At 51.1% G+C, this 20,281-nt stretch overlaps 1 protein-coding gene and 1 long non-coding RNA gene across 3 annotated transcripts in view; both read right to left on the bottom strand.

Moving 5' to 3' along the window:
• Positions 1-6,645, bottom strand: part of LOC105853416 — an 83,816-nt gene extending 77,171 nt beyond the window's left edge. For both annotated transcript variants that reach the window (XR_001145280.1, XR_001145279.1), the window contains exon 1: positions 6,488-6,645. This is a non-coding gene — a long non-coding RNA (uncharacterized LOC105853416). The remainder of the gene's footprint in view (positions 1-6,487) is intronic.
• A 6,416-nt stretch (positions 6,646-13,061) lies between these two features.
• Positions 13,062-20,280, bottom strand: TRIB1 (tribbles pseudokinase 1; the record flags this gene model as incomplete). Its single annotated transcript, XM_004679985.2, has 3 exons — positions 13,062-15,444; positions 17,726-18,018; positions 19,990-20,280. Coding segments are annotated over 3 exons (1,050 nt in total), but the record flags the coding sequence as incomplete, so codon positions are not given.
• Position 20,281: the final 1 nt, after the last annotated feature.

Genomic DNA, 20,281 nt, shown 5'->3' on the forward strand with positions numbered 1-20,281 from the left:
AAAAAAAAAAAAAGACAACAGTGAGAGTCCTCAGCCCGGTGTGGGCCCTGGCTCGCAGCTAGTCCAGCCTTCCTTCTCTCTCTCGCCTTCACAAGTGTCTTGCACCTGGCTGACGTCTCCCTGCAGAGCCTCAGTTTAACACCTGGCTGTCCTCTGCCAACTGTGTGACCACAGGTGAGTTATTTCACCTTTCTGGGCCTCAGTAGAATAATGATAATAATAGTCTCTGCCTCCAAAGGGCTGTTGAACAGATTGAGTTAATATCTACACAGCACAGCAGGGTTGGGTATATAATAACAACTGGGTTTGCTGTTATTATTTTCATCACCATACTCACTCTCAGGATCCCCCAACCCAGCTCCCATATCTTCAGAGGACAGGCCTCCAATCTCAACATCCTGCACATCCTGTGCAAACAGTACCTGGACCCACACACTGTGTGCAATATCTGGAAATCTCAGGTATTTCTGTCCACCTATCAGCAGACAGCAAGGGCCCAGGGATAGACACTGGGACTTGTTCTCCTGGGGGACCCCCCCAGCCCCAGCAGTCACACAGAGCACCTGTCACACAGTGTGTCCACATGATCAGTGAAAGTCCAAAGGTCTGAAGCTGGACAATCTTGGATTCATGCCTGACCCTGACACCCAGAAGCTGTGCAGCCTTTGGTAAGTTAATTAACCTCTCTGAGCTCCAGCTTCTACATTAGCGATGAGGATGCCTACCCCACTCGGGCAGAGTCACTGAGGGAATAAATCCAGTCATGTCTGAGCCCCGGAGAGTGTCTGGGAGAGAGGACACCCTCTGCAAAGGGAGGTGTCCTTTAACAGGACCTTTACCAGGGACTGAACGCTCGTCTTACACAGTTTGAACATTAGCGCCTGATGTCGAATGTCTGAGCCACAGGTATGGTCCTTGATGGGCTCCTGCAGGCACCGTCCTGTGCCTCTGGGAGGTGGGGGTGCCGATGTCTAATTGGTCCTGGGCATTTCTGACTACATGGGGACTGGAGGGCACAAGAGGACCGTAGTAAATTTATTCATTGCTAACTTTTCCTCTGAGCTAAATCTTTATCACACACCCCCTTCTTAACATAGAATAAATGGCTCCCGGAGTCTCCCAGCTGCCTCCCACGGGTGACTTCAGAGGCGGAGAGACACTGAGGAGACTCCACAGGCTCCCTGCTGGCTGTGGGAGAGAGTAAGGAAACCATCCCGTCCTTGTTCCAGCTCTAGTTGACTTGCTGGGCCAGGACATCCCCGCAAGCTGCATTCTGTGGCCCCGTGCCAGGCCGGGTGTAATCCGCTCCAGCCACCTCCCTCATCTAGTGCTTTCCTAATCTGCAGTTTACGCAAGACGAGCACAGATCTCTGAGAAACACCTCAGCAGGCACCTCCCCGCCAGCCTGCACCCTGCTTTCAGGCTGGTGTTTTCTCATGGAGGTGGGTGCTGTTCACTGCCGTCCACCCTAGATGCCTCACTTCCCTCAAATCTGTGCCTTCGCTGCTTCTCTGGCCTCACTCACACTAGACAAGAAATTTTTTTCCAGGTAGAGCAGGGCACACAGCCTTGCTTTGCTCTGCCTTGCTGTTGGTGAACCAGATCTTCATCGGTGGGTGCTGGGACAGATATTCAGCACAAAATGCTGAATATTCAACCCTTTCTTCACATCACAGGTGAGAGTGAACTCAAAATGGATCACTGCCCGATGGGTAAAACTCTAAAACATTCAGCAGAAAATAAAAAATGGGGATGAAGTCTTTGAACACTGGGTTAGATAAAGTCAAACACTGGGTTAGATAAACTTTTCTTAGAACAGAACACATGTGAACCATACATGGAAAAATTGGTAGATCGGACTTAAGAAAACTGGAAAGCTTCTCCCTTTCAAAAGGTAGTCTTTAAGAAAGATGAGAAAACGGGGACCTCCCTAGGGGCACAACAGGTTAAAGTGCAGCACTATGAAACCATCTGCAGCCACTGTGGTATGAGTTCAATTCCCGGCCAGGAGGGTGACCCACATGGCACGGCAGACCTCTCCTGACCCACCCGCTGCTCCCCTCAGCAGTGTATTTCAGTGGATCTGCCTGTTCTGCTCCCCGCTCTGTCTCTGGTGAATTCTCTCACACCCCATTCCCTTGCCCTATACCCCAGTTCTGTATTATAAATAAATAAATATTTTTAAAAAGACAAATGAAAAGACAAGAAGAAACCATCTGTAAAATATACATTGGATGAAAGACTTGTGTCTGGAATATAAATTCCTATAACTCCATAAGAGAACAAACATCCCAACTGAAGAATACTTGAGCAGATACTTCACCAAAGAGGAGATGTGAATGGCACATAGGCACTGGAATATCTCCTGTTCCCTGTTAGTCATTAGGGAAATGGAATTCAGAACCACAAGGAGATGGGACTATGCATCTACTAGAATGGCTACACTATTAATTAAATGACTAATTAATTAACAGACAATAGTAAGTGTTGGTGAGAATGTGTGGTCACTAGAGCTCTCAGACATTATTAATGGGAAAGCAAAATAGTGCAGTCATGTTGGAAAACAAGCCTGTGATTTCTTATCAAGTTGCCATCCCACTTTTAGGTATTTATCCAAGAGAAATAAAAGCATATGTACACACAAAGAGATGTACATGACTGTTTATGGCAGTTTTACTTGTAATAACCCCCATTTGGAAACAACCCAGATGTCCTTCAACTGATCCAGGAAAAAATAATATATGGAACATCCATGCAATGGAATATTACGCAGCAATTAAAAGTAACAAACTGGTATACCTACAACAGCATACACGAACCTCAAAAGTTCCCTGCTAAGTGAACAAAGGTAGACACAAAATATTGCAGACCCTATTATTTTAAATATCAGAAATCAGATCAGTCATTGCTAGGGTCTGTGGGGAAGGGAGAGACTTAGCACAAAGGGCACAGGGAACTTTGTGTGGTGATGGAAATTTGCTTTCTTGACTGTGATGGAACTTCAGCACAGAGGGAAGAATTTGTCAAGCCTCACCCACCTGTGCACTAGACAAGAGTACATTTTACTTCAGGGAAAGTGTACTTCAATGAATATGATTTTTAAATAACAGAAAATAGAACAACAAAAAGTAAATCTGAAATGACCTTTCCACACCATGCAGTTAAGATGACACCAAGATACTAAATGCCAACATGGTGCAGGCACTAGTCTAAGGAATTATCCCCCGGCCCATTTCAGTCTTAAACAACCTTTGAGGTCCTCAGATACACACGCCACTTTCCTGTCTCAGGCCCTTGCACATCCCATTCCCTTCATCTGCAATGTTGCACTAGAAAATCTGTTTCCTGTATGCTTAAGGCTTCTCCTGAAATGCCACCCCCTCAGAAGAGGCATTCTGGCTGAAAGAGTGTCCCAAACTTATCATTAGCTATTCCTTAGCTAGTGTTTTCTTCACAGAACTTAGTACTACCTGACACTGGAGTTTGGACATTTGTTTACACCTTCCATAGGGATGGTGTTCTTTCATTCACTCCTTCTTCCTTTCATTTACCCAATACCCACTGTGTGCCCACCTGGGCCATGGCTGGGCCTGGTCAGGGACGCAAAGGGCAGAAAGAAGCCACAAGTTCCAGGGAGAGTGAATGGACCTGCCCCCTTCCCTGCACCCCTTCCATGGCCCAGCAGGGGACTCTGCCTAGGGGCCCGTGTTTTAGGGTCACAAGATGGAAGGAGCGCTGGTCCAGGAGTCAAGATGCTTTTAGCCCCAGCCCCTCGTGTCTCCCCTGGAGGTCTGAGCCAGAAACCTCAGGATTGACAAATCAACAAGCCTGACTTCCCTCCTTGAAAAACTATTAGGTGCATATTTTTCAAATGTTGGTATCAGACTCCCCTAAGAGTTTGATTAAAATGCATGCCCCATCTCCAAAGACTGACTCAGTAGCTCGAGGTAGGGTGGGGAACCAACATTTTCCATGTGTGTGCAATCTCCATTCCAAATAAGGTCCAAGGCTCTGGGTAGCAACGTCCCCATCTCTCACCAGCGCATTCAAATTTGGGATAGCAGCAATTTTCTAAATATGTCTCAGTTGCAAAACTCTCCACCCAAATGCAATTTTACCCACAAAACCACATGGATATCACAGAGGTCAGAAAGCTCTGGGCAGAGGAAGGGAGCAGAATGACGGTGACTCCTCAAGGGCTTCTCCTCACACCCCTCCTCCCCCCACTTGGTGAGCCCAGGTCTCCTGGGGTTCCTTGAACACAGTTTGAACACCACCACTCTAGGATTTTCTCTGACTCAATCACTGCACAGATATTTGTGAACATTCACCATGTGCCGGCCACTATTCCAGGTACTGGTGTCCGACAAAGAACATGACAGCTGAGTCGCTGCTCTGACCGATGTCACACGGATGGTGGGCTTCCATGCTCACCACACACAAGGCACATGTCTAAGGACCTGTGTTAGCCCCACTTGACAGGTGAGAGAACCGAGGCCCAGGGAGATGAAATAACTTGCTCAAGTTCATACACTAGGGAGTGGCAAAGCCGGGACCCGGCCAACACACCCTTCAGCAATCCTGCCTACTCCTCAAATCCCAGGAGGGCGATGTGAGCCCACCCAGGAAATGCAGGCGCTGGGCCCAGTCCCCAAACCTGTCCTGTTAGCACCACTCAGGCCCTGTGGGGTTAAGACTCCGGGACAGGGCTCCAGGTGAAACCGGATCCCACATGACCAAGTTGACGCAAGTGGCCTTGTCTACCTGCAGGGACCTGAAAGGCGCCACTCTGGGGAGGAGAAGAATGTTCTCATTTCTTCTAGTCACCGCTCCACTGCTCGGCCAGCTGTCAGTGACAGCTGTGTCCACGGCTCTGCGGGTGCTCCGAGTGGACCGGGTGGCCCTGATATGACTGCAACCAGAACTCAGCACCAGAGCAGAGTGGGGCCGCAGCCAAGTGCTGCTGAGTAAGACCAGAGAGCACATGGACCAAGACAATCTTCCAACTGGAGGGTGTGGAGGTTGCTCAGAGGGCGGTGACACCCGGGACACTCATTCTGTCAACAGGGAAAGCAAGGTCCAGTGAGAGGAGTTGGCTCGCCTTGGCTCTCCCAGTCTTGGCTTTGTTCGCAGCTTCCTGACGTGGCCTCTGAAGTAGACGTGGGTGACCGCAGGCAGGGAGACCCAAGTCCCCATGCAGCCCCGCCCTTGACTGAGCATTGTGACCTGGAGTTCTGAGCAGGCCTCAGCTCCCCTCTCTCCAAGGAGACGGGAACATCCCTCAGAGGGTTCTCTCTCCACACCAGATGCCCAGCGGCTACTGAATCACGTTCCTCCCGCCACAGTCCTCTCCCATGTTTACCCAAAACCTACCATTTTGAGGAATGAGCAACCCTGAGACTAGCAGGTCCATTTGTTGGGACGTGGGTTTCCAGCTCCTGTTCCTGGATGCAGCTTCGGGGCCGCCCCACCCCTCCCTGATAAGTAGGATCTGCATCTTCACAAGATCCCCGCCCCACCGGGGAAGCACTGTTTCACATTTTTTGTTGAATTGGGAGTATTGCTTTTGACTATTTTGACCCCAGTTATCAGCAGTCAGCATCTGCGCCGCATTTTTCTCATGTGAGGCATGCGGAAATGTCTACAGGCACAATCTTCCCTAAGCGGCAGGGTCCCTGTGAGGAGTCCTCCTGGCCCTGATGTGGTGGGCAAGTACCCTCCTCAGCAGGTAAGTCCTGGAGCCACAGCTCAGAACCCTGGGCCGTGCTCTCTGGCTCCTTCCCTGGCCTCCCGGCTGCCAGGCTGCAACCAGGGGCCCTGCCTTGCAGAATCACCCATGTTGTCCCTGCTCTCCTGTGGGAGCCTCGTGACAACGCTCATTTCTCAATTTCGGAATCAAGACGGCATCTGTGAAAGCTGGCCCTGCGTCTCCCCACGCCCTCCCGCCCTTGAGGGTGAGCGTTTGAGACCCCGGAGAAGCGCCACTGCACAAGATCGGAGACGCCACACTGCTCACCGCTCACCTGAACGGATGAAGGCGAGGTCGGCAGGTCCCAGGGAGCAGGTGGCCAGAAGGCTGACCGACACCCACTGAGTACTTCCCTGCTCCCCATCTCTGGCCCTGCCATCCACACTGCCTCCCAGAACTGCCAAGACTCTGACCAGAAAGAGTAAGCAAGAAAGACAAAGGAGGGAAGGGAAATGTGCAGAATGACCCCGGGAACACTGACCCCGGCGAGCAACCCCAGGCTAGGCCTGCAAGCACCTTATCAGCAATCCCGCCTGCAGCCCTGTGCCTGCAAAACTCTTATCACCTGGACCCACTTTATGGATGAGGAAATTATGGGTCAGAGATGTGGCGACCTGCTGAAGGACACACAGCACAAAGGAGGAGGGCTGGATCCAGATCTGGTCTTTCTGACTGGCCTGCCTGGGGCGAGCCGCTCAGAAGGGATTTGCCTGAATCTGAGCCAACTCCATGGCTTACCTCCTGCAGTCTGCACAGCCACAGCCTTCGGGCGGATGGTAGGTGCTGGCGGGGTCACCGCAGGCACTGTCACCACTGAGGCAGGGAGCGTCAGGCGACTTGGTGCCTGACCAGTCTCTTGAGCCCTGGGGTTCCAGTTCTTTCCTCCTGCTGCCCGGTCTCCAGAGTGTCTAACGTGAAGCAACAGCCCCTCCCAGAGAGGTCAGGCCATACTGAAGGGAGAGGAAGCACGTCCCTTAGGAGCATAAGAGAGAAAGGTGAACACACGCCAAGATGGCCCCGCTGGGCACTCATGTGGGACGAGCGCTTCCTCTGTGGCGACATCCTGTGGGCCTGAAGTACAGGCAAATCCTTGTTTTAACAACAAACAGGGTTTGTTCAGAAAATAAACAACAGAGGAGGGCAGATTGGAGAGCATCTGTAGGGTGAGAGCCAGGAGCTGAGCCCTTCCTGAGTCCTGGCCCACCGCCCTCAGCCCTCCGTGACCTCTGCCGGACCACCCCTTCCGTTTCCCCTGGGGGAAGCAGCAGGGCACCTGCCACATGGACTGCTGGAGTTTGCTGACGATGCAGGCCTGATGCAGGCCTGGGCATTCTAGCTTCCCGACCTCCTCTAAATAGGGGTCTGATTACTAATGCTCTCGCTCCAAATGTGCTGGTCCCATTCAGTAGGTGTGTGACCTCAGGAAAGCACTTAACCTCTCTGTGCTTCGGGTATGGACCGTCAGAATGGACCCACAGAGTCTCTCCTCACACACTCTGAGAATGACATGAGAGCGCATTTGCAAAGTGCTAAAACAAAAGTTAAGTGTGTGGTACCTGGGGGTTCCTAGCATCCCCCTTATTCTAACGCTCTTTCCTGGGATCATGGGAGCCACAATCTGTCCATACTGTGTCTAAGATACTGGATTATCTGGGGCCAGCCTGTGAAATGCCAGAGTCCACAAATTCCCTCCCCCAGTGAAGAAGTGAGAAAGATGATGGTCAGCAGGCACTGGGTGACCAACTTGAGAACTCTGTTTTGGAGAAATGAAGTAGTATCTAAAGTCTCGGTCAGGGCCTCCTGGAAGCACAGGGGCTGATTCTCAGCTGTCTTCCAGCACTGAAGATGAGTCCACTTCCCCCAGGGAGTGACCACATGGTGCACAGACCTCTCCTGTCTCCCCGCTGCTCCCCTCAGCAGTGTATTTCAGGTGATCTGCCTGTTCTGCTCCCCATTTTGGCTCTAGTGAGTCTTCTCACCCCTCTCCCCACACCTCTGGACCACGCCCCAGTTCTTATATGCATAAATAAGTACAATAAATCTTTTTTAAAAAATGATGTTTAGGCCAGATAGCTGATTTTGCAAAATTGGCTCTTCTTCCCCCCCCCCCACCTCAACCCTTCTATAAAGTGGGGCAGGGGACAGATGTGACCTTGTCTGCTAAGCCCTGGGAGCAGGCTTCCCCTTCCAGACATCATAGGAAGCTTTGGCTTGTCACTGGGGTGAGGAATCCACTCAGAAGGCACTCGAACCCCAGCCCCTCTGCCTTCCTCTTCACACGGTGGCCATGCTCCCCTCTCAGGGAGATGTCCTCCTACCCCCTCAGCTTGTTCTTGCTGCCTTCTGGCTAAGGAGGCCTGGGATAAAATCAGTGACCAGGCCACACAGTACTCAGACTGGCTCTCCAGCTGGGGATGACCAAGACCGGTCACCAGATGAGGAAGGTGAAGCGGACACTCATGTCACTCACTTACCTAAAGGTCAAGGAACTGATTTTTCAAAATGCTTTGTCCTGTTTCAAGAAAAGTTTCTGGCACATTCCTCAGAAGCGCCTCTGGACACATTCCAGAGGCCGTGTGCGCACACCGGCCAGCAGCCAGGGAACTGGGGTCCGGGCAGAGGCCTGGGGCGCCTGGTCCCACAAGGTGACTGCGGCCCCGCCAGCCTCAGCCTTGCTGTCCCTGGCTGAAATACACGCAGTCTTCTCTTCTTCATAACTTTGTATTTTGGAATGATTTTAGATGTATAGAAAAGTTGCAAAGATAGTAGAGTTCTCATGCATCCTTCACTTTTTCCTCCCATGTCACCATTTTCCATTTCTGTGGTACATTTCAGGACTAAGAAACCAGCTTCGGGACATTGTTACTGATTAAACTTCGTACTTTATTTCATTTTGCCACTAATGTTATTAGTGCGTGACCTGGGTTTTTTCTAGCTAAAAGACTCTGCTTTTAAGACTAAGCGGAGGCAGTAAAGCTTCCTGATTAAGCGTGCTGAGTACATGAATTAGCGAAAGAATGCTGGGCTGTGTGACTTTGGGCAAATCACTCACCCTTCCTGAATTCCAGTCTCTTCACCTATCAAAAAGGGGCTGATTCTTTATAGGGGTGCGGTGAGGGAATCATGTGCTAATCCATGGGGAGCACTTAGGACATCTCTCAGTCTTCCAAAGAGCACTCCACGGAAATAGCTCAGCTGGAAGATCAGAGACTGAAACCAGACTCACCTGCATACTATATACTCCTGGTGAAAATCTCCAGTAAAACACTTGCTTCACAAACGACACATCAAGCTGCTGGTGTAGCGTGTCAGGCCCAAGGCAGAACACCCAAAAGGGGAGAAGGCACCGACCTAAAGTCATGCAGAAGCCCCAGCCCTCCAATCACATTACCTTGGTCACATTACCTGGGTCTCGGCATCCACCTCTGTTAAGTGGGAACAGACTGTCCAACTTATAGGGTTTCCAAGAAGAGAAAATGAGAAACACTCTGTAAAATTTGGCTGCAACGTATGATTTATCTCTTCTGGGAACCACCAAGTCATTGACTGCAGTTGGGGTTATTAAAGAGCTCACTGAAATCTGACATGGGTCATCCTAGGTCTAGCAAAGACATCATAGGGTAAAGAGATCTTGTTTCTTTTCTTTTAGGGGACACAGAGCTGCTTCACCAAAGATTTCCCCGACCAAAGTTATGTGGGAAGGGCAGACCCATAACCACCATAGTTACAGCGCCTTTCCGCGCCCCAGAGTGCAATCCGATGAGGGTCTGGGTCACATGACCTCTGCTGAGGTGTAAAGGGAGCCGCACTATTCCCTGGTCACCCCCAGGAAGGTCATTATAGGCCCTGTTTCTAGGGAATCACAGAATCATTTGATTTTCATAAGAGCGGCAGCAAGGGAAGAAATCAGCATCAATTTTTTTTCTAAATTTTTAAAAGATGTATGTATTTATTTATTCATGTAAGAACTGGGGTCCAGGCCAGAAGTGTAGAGGGAGGTGGTGAGAGAATTCACCAGAGACAGAGTGGGGAGCAGAACAGGTGGATCGACTGAAGTACACTGCTGAGGGGAGGAGCAGGGGGGTCAGGAGAGGTCTGTAGGGCCATGTGGGTCACCTCCCTGGCCGGGGATCGAACGCATGCTGCAGTGGCTGTGATAGCTTCATAGTGCTGCATGTTAACCCGTTGTGCCACCAGGGAAAGCCCAGTGTCACTCTTTTTAAGAAGAGCAAATGAGACCTTGAGTGGCAGGTCTGCTTGTTCAAGGTCATACAGCTGGGCTTCAGAAGTGGGCTGGAACTCCACAGGATTTCCCCTTCTGCGCTCTGACACAAAGCCCAGTAGGCTCCTAACTGCTGTAGACCATCCACCCACCTGTCCACCTACCCACCAAGTCATCTCTCTGTCCATCCACCCACTCACCTACCCACATGTTGGTAATAACTAGGTGGCATCTGAAAGTGACCCCCACACAGAGAGGCCAAGTTGAGAATGAATAAAAAAGCAGGCCATTCCATACTGGTAAGCAGTCTTGATAATCATAAGGAGATTCAATTGCCTGAATCCAGCCCCCAGGTCAGTACACTGCCATGTTTCGATTGCCTTCCCCAACACCATCCTCCCACCTATCCACCTACCCATTCGTGCATCCATCCATTCATCCACCCACACACCCATTCATCTATATTGACACTGAACTCCCTTGTGGAAGGTGCTGGGTGCTACTGGTTCAGAGACTGTCTCAGAGACTGTCTGTTCAGCTGGGACTGAGCCTCAGTCATGTGTTTCTTGAGGATCTGCTACAGGAGCAGCACACAGCAGGGACAGGGCAACTCTTTAGCCAACAATGGTTCTCACATCTTCAGTGATGCTCCCACATTTATGAGCAATGCTCCAGGGGTGTTTGAAGACACTGATCAGGCTCAAGACTCTATTTGTCTTGAATCACTTCGTCAAATCATCAATCCTAGCGAAAGATTTTAGATGGCCCTGTGTGGATGCAGCAAAAGCTGGGCAAGAAGGCCAAAGACCCAAGTTCCTGTCCCAGGAGCTGCTTTCTCAGGAGAAGCCACTGGAAGACACCGGAGCCTCGGTTTTCTAATCTATAAAATGGATAAAATAACAATCGCTTTGTCTGCTTCACTTGATTGTTATGCACATAAAAGGAGAAAGGAGGGAGAAGAAGGAGGCGGTGAAAAATAGGGAGGAGGGGTAGAGGGAGGAGAAGAGAGACTTCTAGAAAGCTGATAAGAATAAAAGGTATTGAGATATGACTTGATTCATCCAAATGTCCAAAAGGACATGCGGGAAAAGGAAAGCAAGTTTTCTAGTGCTCAGCACACTCCTCAGCCATCTGTAATGTAACTGGTTGCAACTGCTCCAGATATGTTTCAACCTTTGAAGAGATTAAATTTATGGATTTGTGGCATCACATGACACCCCAGCCAATCCTGACCCACATTTCTCTCCACTCAGTGCATGTAACAACAGTACAAAGAGGTGTTGTAACCTTAATTGCTTGCAATGTGTTTTGAAATCCTGAGATTAAAAAGCTCAGTGAAGTCCAAAGTATTAGTCTCCTATAATGCCCAAGGAGGTATGATGAGCCTCGTCTGGATTTCTGGGAGCAGGCATACATTACAGGTCGAGGCCCCAGGAACTTCGGGGTTTAAGGGACCTGTTTACAGGATAGCCCCAGCCCAAGCCCAAGCCCAACTTCCAAGGATCTGATCTACAGGGCATCTGCTCACATCCTACCTAGCTTCTGATGTGCTTCCCCCACCCCCCCCCCTCCTTTTCCCCTAAGTTCTGGAGTTACACATGCCCTAGTGTCAGAGGTTTGCTTTTGCTTGAGAGAGGCGATGGTGTAGCTGAGCTTTCTACACACCTTTTCATTTAATCTCAGAGTCCACGGCTTAGTCCTGATTTAATTTTTACCATTAAAAGTTAGCATTGGGGGCCCTCCCTGGTGGCGCAGCGGGTTAAAGCACTGCACTGAGAAGCTAAAGCCACTTCCGCATGAGTTCAAATCCCGCCTGCCCCGGAGGTGACCACATGGCGTGGCAGACCTCTCCTGACCCGCCAGCTGCTCCCCTCAGCAGTGTACTTCGTCGATCTGCCTGTTCTGCTCCCCGCTCTGTCTCTGGTGAAGCCTCTCACCTTCCGCATCTCTGGCCTGTACCCCAGTTCTGTATGAATAAATAAATCTTTAAAAAAAAAAAAAAGTTAGCATTGGGGGCCCTCCCTAGTGGCACAATGGGTTAGGACACAGCACTGAGAGCTGGCCACAGCCGCCTCAGTGCAAGTTCGATCCCCGGCCAGGGAGGTGACCCACACGGTGCGGCAGACCTCTCCTATTTTGCCCACTACTCCCCTCAGCAATGTACGTCAGTCTGCCTGTTCTGTCTCTGGCGAAGCCTCTCACCGCCCCTGCACCTCTGGCCTGTACCCCAGTTCTGTATGCATAGATAAATAAATCTTTAAAAAAAAAAAGTTTAGTGTTGGAACTCTGTCCCAGCCTTGGCAGGTGTGCCAGTGAGGACAGGAAGGGGCAGAGGGGACCGGGGATTTAGGCAGTATGACCTGCTGCTCGTTACGCCCGTGTGTTTAGTTTGTGAAACTCAGCGCTATAGACTTCCCTGTGCATTTTTTTCTAGGTATGTGCTGTACTTTAAAAGGTAAGGTTTTGTTTAAATCACTCTGAATGCTACTTACCTCATGGAGAAGATCTTGATGGAATAGTGAACTGGTCAGTCTAATGAAATGAAAATCCTTTCTCCGCCTTCGTGATTTAAAATAGTATCCTTTTTGTTTTTCCTTCCCTTATCTCCCTTTTTATACTCTCGAAAAAGGGAAATGCCTCAGTGAGTCATTTTAATTAAACTGAATGCAAGGTGGGGGGTGTTTCTCAGCAGAAAGCCCAAGATAGATGTGGACTTCAAAAATTAAAGCAAACTTCTGTTGCATACAGGTGTGTATTTTCCATAGCTTTCAGTCAATTCTCATGCTAAAAAAGACCAAAGTCAGAGGGATTGGTACAACTCACAGCTTATTCACACACATTCGTCTCCCGGGATCTCTGGGCCCACAGCCTTCATCAACCTAATACCCAATATCGTCTTTAGCCATCAAAACAAATTTGCCCACATCAGTGTTAAGAGCAACTAGATGCAGTCCCGTCCGAATAGATGCAGTCCTGCTTATTTCTCCCCTGGGAGCCGCCCAAATCCGTGGGGCCGGACACCTTTGTGTCCCTAGCTTACAAGTGCAAAAGGTTAAAGGTGGGCCGGATTTGAAAGAAATGTACCATGCCTATGTATGAAACCAGATTTATTAAAATTTCTCTACAAGTCAGAAACAGCGTCTCGCTGTTCACATATATACACACATGTACAAGGATCTAGTGTTTTTGAGCTTCCCGGCAGAAGCCCAGCCAGTCCGGAGTCCTCAGCCGGGTCAGCATGTATCACAGATACAGAGGAGCCACCACGAGAGCATGAGCTGGACAGAGGCCTCTGTCCTCCCTCTTCTCCAAGTCCCATGATTCCGTCAAGGTAATATTGCCAATAATCATTCACATTTCACGTGGTCTTAAACACGCAGGTTATGCAGACAAGACGCAGACAACAAAACAAGCTTCAGAGCCAAACAACAAAAAACACCGGACATCATGTATAAAAGGTCAAATATCTGTACAAAGTACACAGTACGTGAGGTATAAATGGCATTCTCACAATGCATGTTAGTAGTTAGTGAGCCTAGCCATAGCCCTTGAAAGATGACTGCTGTTTTTGTGCCATTTCTCAGAATACAGTATGTTTGGTTTACCCGTTTAACCACCTTAATGTCAGCACTGTCCGAGACAGCTACTGATAGATCATCTGTACTTGTTTAATGCAAGTAGCTGTTTCTCTGTTAAGGTCTAGCTTTCATAGGTAGTGAGTTTCCCATCTCAGGAAGCAATCAAGCAGAGGCTGGACTCCCACCTATGAAAGAAGCTGAAGGGAGTGAGGGTGGGGGATTTCTGCATCAGGAGGTGGCAGAAAGAGAAGTTGGATTGGATGACTTTAAAGTCCCTTCTGACTTTAAAAGACATGGGGTTTGCTATTTCACTCCAGATGCCGATTATATGAATATACTCATAAACCACACCACATTTGAAATATGAACAACCCATCATGCAAAACCGTGAACACAAACACAATGCCAGAGGCAGACAAGATCTATGAGAGGTTAGAGTATAATTCTGGAAGTTGATCTGGCAGCTACTAAGACTATTCAAAATTCACTTTCTCTGAAGCACAAAGGTGTTGAACATTTGCTCTTGGGAGAGGAGAGAGAGGGGCATCCTTGCCTGATCCTTCTCCTCCTAGACAAAATGCTCCACCCTGAGATGGTCTTGGGGAAAAACGTAAAGGATAAAAGATCACGTGTTTAAGGGGAACCAAAAAAGCTAACAGTTTCCAAGTCCTCAAATGATTTAAAAAAAAAAATCTGCAGTCTGTCTCAGCTCAGAGTTCTGAAATAGCCCAGAGTTCAAATCTTTTGTTGATACTTTTCCATGCACAGTTGGCTGGTAGGTGCTTTTCTAGCTAAAGGGGGGAGGTTTCAAGGTCAGAAGGAGGCAGAGAGCATGTGGTCTTGGCAGGCAGTGGAGGAGAAAGCCTGGGCTCCTGCTTCAGGCTCCCGAAACAGTGTTCCTAAAATGGAGCAGTCATCGGTAAATGTAGGTAGAAGGAAATGATGACTTAAACCAAACCCCAAAAGAACTTTCTGAGCAGAGAAGCTGGGGTAGCCAAGTTAGCTACCAAAGATGAGTTCCAAGATGGAGGCTTTATTGGCCCAAATGATCTGTCACCTGTTCGAATCAGGTGACTGCCCCAGTGCGGTGGGCTTCCTTCCTCTCCCTAAGAATATTCGAGTTCGTTTCACTTGACTACACGATGTAGGATAACTATACTCTGCTACCCATAAAAGATGCTGAACCCCCAAATCTGACAAAGGGATGGTGGCAAGGGTTCTGGAATGGGAAACAGCTTCCCAGGGCGGCCCGTCAGAGGGGACCTGCTCAGGTCCAGAGAGTCACTCATCAGACGAGGGACGCCGCGCGGAGCCCAGGGCAGCAACTGTCCACGCCATCACAGACCTGGCTGGCACACGCGAGACGCCTGTCCATCTTTAGAAATGGAAATGCCATGTGTGAGAATGATGAGGTTTCTGAGGTTCGGGATTAGCAGAAGAAGGAGCTGATGTCACTGTCCTCCTGGTATTCTGGAACGATCTGGTCTGAAGTCCCCATTTCTGAGTCGATGTACCCAGGCTCCAGGACAGACTCAAACCAGGGGTGGAGGAGGATCTCGGGAGCAGTGAGTCTCTCAGAGGGCTCCCGTCTCAGCAGGCTGCGGATAAGGCACCTGGCTTTGGGGGAAATGTGGTCAGGAATGCAGAACTGTCCACGTCGGATTTTGGAGAAAAGCGCACTGGGGTCTGAGTCATGAAAGGGATATCGCCCCACCAACAGAGTATACAGCATCACACCAAGGCTCCAGACATCCGCCGCCTTTCCGGAGTAGGTGCCGGTGGTGTTCAGGATCTCAGGGCTCACGTAGGCTGGGCAGCCATGTTTGTCTGACAGAGCATCATCTTCCCCCTTAATGATGTGTGTGTCTTCTAGACTTTCCAGCCGGAGCTGGGTTCTGCAGGAGAGAGGACACAAGGCATTACTTCCAGATCAGCTGCTGTGAAAAACAAGTCCTTCCCATCACAGTGCCCACAGGCCCTGAGAGCAAAGGCCCCAGGAATGCATTTAGCTCTTATCCAGTCAGCAGTGCAGCCTTCCAGGACTGAGGGTTTCACAAACCAATACAGACTGCAATAAATGTTTGCAAAGTATCGAGAGAACGTCTGGGGTGGAGGGTGTGATGCAAAGCCCCAAATACAATTCATTATGCTCGGGCTTATGAGAGATATCCTAATAGGGATTGCACAACTGACAAAGTTCACATTGCAGAAGTGCGAGCTGGTCTCCGGGGGAAGGCTGACATGTTCTATGAAGGTTGAGAGGAAAGAGCAGCAAACCGCCTTCCTCAGAGAGGACCTGAGGCATCTCATCCTGGCCGAGCCCCCAGGCCACCAGGCTCCGCACTCTTGCAGTACAGGTGCACCAAGGTCACTGGTACCACACACGGGGGGTCAGCCCTCCAGGTCACAGCCTCCCCTGCAGCCAGGAGGTGGCAAACATGATGGCAGAGGTGTAAGGAAAGTCAGCTATATTTATTGGGGTGTTTCACTGCAAAGGGCATTTGGCCTGAATGGAGGAGGTTGGCGAGCAAACAGAAGCAGCTGGTGGATGTGAAGGATGCCTAGGGCCCTCTGAAGCAGGAGGACGCACACACTCACACCCTGGGACGGCACATCAACGCCTGAGCCCCTTTAATCTCCGGGAGGGTTTATCTGTTCAAGTAGCGAAGTCTGAAATATCTTTAGTCAGAGGTTCATCTGTAGCCGCTGGTACCTCCTTACTCAGATGCAGCCAATCAAAGCCTCCGGCATCCCCCACGGCCCAGAGCCACGTGGGGGTCCCTCTCCTCTGAGGTGGGAGCTCATGCCCCTCCCTGCTTCTCTGAAATAGCCCTGTTTCAGTAAATCACTTGTGAAGTTAAACGCAAACGTTTGGTACTGGCTAATGGGCCAATTCCTTTTCCTCTCAAAGGTCTGGTGGCTGGTGATTTTTTTTTTTCTCCCTGCCTTCCTGTTCCCTGGAGTGTAGGATACATGTGCTAACTTTGCTATGTCCTCAGCTCGACCTCCCAGTCGTTATGTAAAATACCCATTGGTTCTGTAAACGGAAAATATGACTCAACCCACACGTTGCCCGTGATTGGCTGCTGTAGTACTAAAACCCTGCACCTGTGCTGGTTACCCGAATAGCGTCAGCCTGCCATTGCTTAACCCTCGGGTTGCCAAACTCCATGCACATGACATTTGCCTGTGCAATGCAGATTTCAAAAGCTAGTAAGGAGGTGTGTAAGGCATGTTTCAGAAAACACATCACCTTATCAAAGGAGCATGTTCCAGGAATTGGAAACTTCTTCATTGCAAACACTTTGCTTTTCTTTGCTAATCAGTGTGTTCCAATAATTATTGCAAGATCAGGTGCAGAGCTAGGCTTTGCGGCCACTCAGCACTGTTCTTGTTCACATGCTCAGGAGTTAGAAGCAAAGATGCACCGTTGGGGTAAGTACCCTGTGAACAGCTACAAGAAAACAGCACACACGCACCTCTACAATTCTACCACAGCCTTGGCTTTTTTGAGCTTTGCACTGGGAATAGACTCTCTCCTAAACTCGAGTAAGGTCTTTCTTTCCTGTGGTTTCCCATGTGCTCTGGCTTGAAAGCCCTCCTCTGAATCTTAATGTGCTTTTATTCGCTTATCAAGCTCATCTTCTCCTTGAGGAGGTAAGCCATAATCTATATTTAGCAAGCAATTCCAGCCACCTTGCATGTATTATTCAATGTGGCTATTTTCTGAAGCAGAGGCCAAACAAGGTGTCTAAAAAGTCACTGAAGAATGCAAAGAAAGTACCAGAGGCCAAGTCTGATTTGGAACAGGAATGTGGGGCAGAGGAGGGGGCAGGATTCTGCCATCACAACAGCTCTGGGATGCCTCTAGGTACCAGAGACAAAACAACAACAACAAACACCCCACTCTGTATAAGCAAGGATGTGAGACTCCCCCAGGAGTCAGGGTTAGTTAGCATTTGCTCCCCAGAATGGGTCTTTCTGACAACGATGGGAAGTGAACTCCATGCTGGAGTGGAAGAAGGGAAGGGGACCTCCGGAAAGGACCCCGAAATAAGCCTGCGACAGCTGGGCCCCGGGGTTTTGCTTTGAACCATCACTCTGCACCTAGCCACTCCACCTGCATCTTCATTTTGGTTCCCACAGGTCGCAGGAGTCCCAGTGCAGGCGGCTCACCTCTCCTCTGTGGAGAAGACAAACTTCCGAAGCTTCAGGTCCCCCAGCACAATGGCCGACTGGTGGCAGTGGGCTACGGCGGACACGATCTGCTTGAAGAGCCGGGCGGCCTCCTCCTCCCGCAGCCTCTTGCGGCTTCGCACGTAGGAGTGCATGTCCCCAAAGTCCCTCTCAAAGAAAACGTAGGCCTTGGTTTCCCCAAGGATCACCTCCACGACGCCAGTGATATTCCGGTGTGATGGCAGCTGGATGTAGGGCCTAATTTTGTCCTGGTAGTGTTTAATGGGAAACACCTGCAGAGAGACGGCGACCCATTTAGGGCTAAAAAGGCAGAGCTATGCCCCACAGGCTAGCCTGGCCGGCCAGCAGTTCTCTGCCCTTGGGCTTTGTACGCTGTCAGGCTGCATCCATCCGCCTGATGTTCCCACTGTCTGCAGCGTGGCAGGCCCGAACACCCCCAACCTGCAACACCCATGGCTCTGAGCTCCCAAATATCCAAGGGATTACCCTGTGAAGGAGTGGCCTTAAAGAGCTGCTGCCAATATGTTTGCCCATCTTCCCGGAGAGAGCCAGCTCCTGAGAGCTGAGCCCCAGAGCCCCTTGTCACCGTGGCCATTCCTTATTAGAAAGGTCAAGAGGCCAAAGGAAGGTCCTGTCCCCACCCCGGGATCTCCAGAGCTGACAGCGGTCCCTGGAAATGTATGACTCCCTGCAGGTCCAAAGCATCCCTTAGCAGAGACAGCACAGAAGGTGGTGATTCTGAAGCAGGGGCAGGAGAACATGCAGATCTGTCATTAGTCAGAAGGAACAGATGACTCGGAGACTGACAAAGCAGCCTTAAGCAACCTGCCTACAGTCTGACTCAGGTAGCAGCAGCCCTGGGTTAAAATTCTCCCAGGAGGGATACAGGGTCTGAGCCCTGATTTTTCACCTGTTTGTTTATCTCCCCCCCCGCCCCAACTCCCACCCCACCCCCAGGAAATGGGTAGTATCTCCTCTAAGAAGCTGGCTAGTCTCTTGAAGGGCCTTTTGTTTAGTCCGGTTACTCATATCCTACCCTCAGCTGGAAACGGTGACACACGGGCTGTCACCATCTGGATTCAGCTATTATCTGTTCGGAGGAACTGGAAGGGGTTGCACAATGGCCAGACCCACCCCACCTCTGAGGCCTGGCTGCCCCGGCACCAGCTAGAAAAACCTCTCTGCTGCCCCCCTCCTCACACCCCATCACAACGCACACAGACTTCCCAGAACAGATCCTAGCCCCAGCGAAGCTTCCCGCCCCACCACCCTGTAAACTGGGTTCCAGCGTGCATTAAACCGGCCAGTAGGTGGCAGCAGCGAGAACGGGGTGGGGGGGGAGAGGGGGTGCTGTCAGGTGAGTTGCAGAAAACCAAGAGCCCAGACGCCTTGGGGGGCAGGGGGGTTGACCCTCTATCTGGGGTGAACAGGAGCAGCCAGGAGGGCTCTCGGGGATGTCCGAAAGGGGAGTGTCAGGTTGGCAAGGGTGTACTGCGGGGCAGCGCTCCGCGTCTCAGCGCTGGGGGAGCACGCGGCGGATCCAGTTTGCAGGAGTTGTCTCCGCCTGGATGGAATCCCGTAAGTTTAACAGAAAATCGCAACCGGAAAATAAAGATATGAATGGAAACGGGGACTCCCAGTCCCAACATTCCTACTCCGGGTAATCTCCCTCCCACCCGCCCCCGCTGCTCTCTGGGGAGGAAAAGAGTCCCCGTCTCAGCACCGGGACCGGCCGGAATCCCCAAGACCCCCAAGTCCGACAGGGTCCTCCCAGCCCCTCGCTACCCACAGCTGAGTCCCCGATGCCTTGAAACCCCGGCAGAGAGCTGCCAGGCTCCTAGGAGGCACCCAGTGCAGGCGTCCTCCCCGCAGGAGGGGGGGCCGATGAGAGAAGGGGAATGGCATGGCCCTGGAATCCATTTCAATTCCACAACTTATATGGAACGCCACGCGCTTAACTGGGCGCTGAGGAAATAGCGCGGCGATAAAGCAATTGAACAATGCACTCCCCTTAACCGCCGAGTCCCTCCTTAGGCCACGCCAAAGAAAACCCCTCAACCCCCCGAAGGGTGAACGTGGCCGAAGCCGCCTTTCTCGGTTCAATTCACTTATTCGCCCGGCCCCGGCCCAAGCGGTGGTGGCACCTGCGGTCCCCCGGCGCCGCCGCGCTGGACTCGGGACACGTTTCCAGCCGGCGAGCGCCCAGTCCCCGCCGCCCCGGCTCCCGGTGCCCGGACGCCTACCTTGCAGCGCAGCTCTCGACCCGTGTGGATGCACAGCGCCCGAGACACATGCTCGCGGTCGGCCAAGGGCAGCAGCAGGTAGTCGGCGATGCGGCAGGGCCCCGGTGCACTCCCAGATCCGCCGCCGACGCCTGGCGCGGCGGGAAGGGGCTGCGGGCTGCAGGGTGAGCCGGGGGGGCTGAGGTAGTCCGGGGGGTTCGAGCACTCAGAGAGGCGCGGGCATTTGGCCGCCACGGTCGCCGTGTCGTCCGAGTCGAGCAGGCGTTTGGCCGGGGCGCCCCGGGCCGCCGGG

This window comes from Condylura cristata, unplaced genomic scaffold (genome assembly GCF_000260355.1).
Source record: "Condylura cristata isolate star-nosed mole 26May11 unplaced genomic scaffold, ConCri1.0 scaffold00009, whole genome shotgun sequence".
Taxonomy (NCBI): domain Eukaryota; kingdom Metazoa; phylum Chordata; class Mammalia; order Eulipotyphla; family Talpidae; genus Condylura; species Condylura cristata.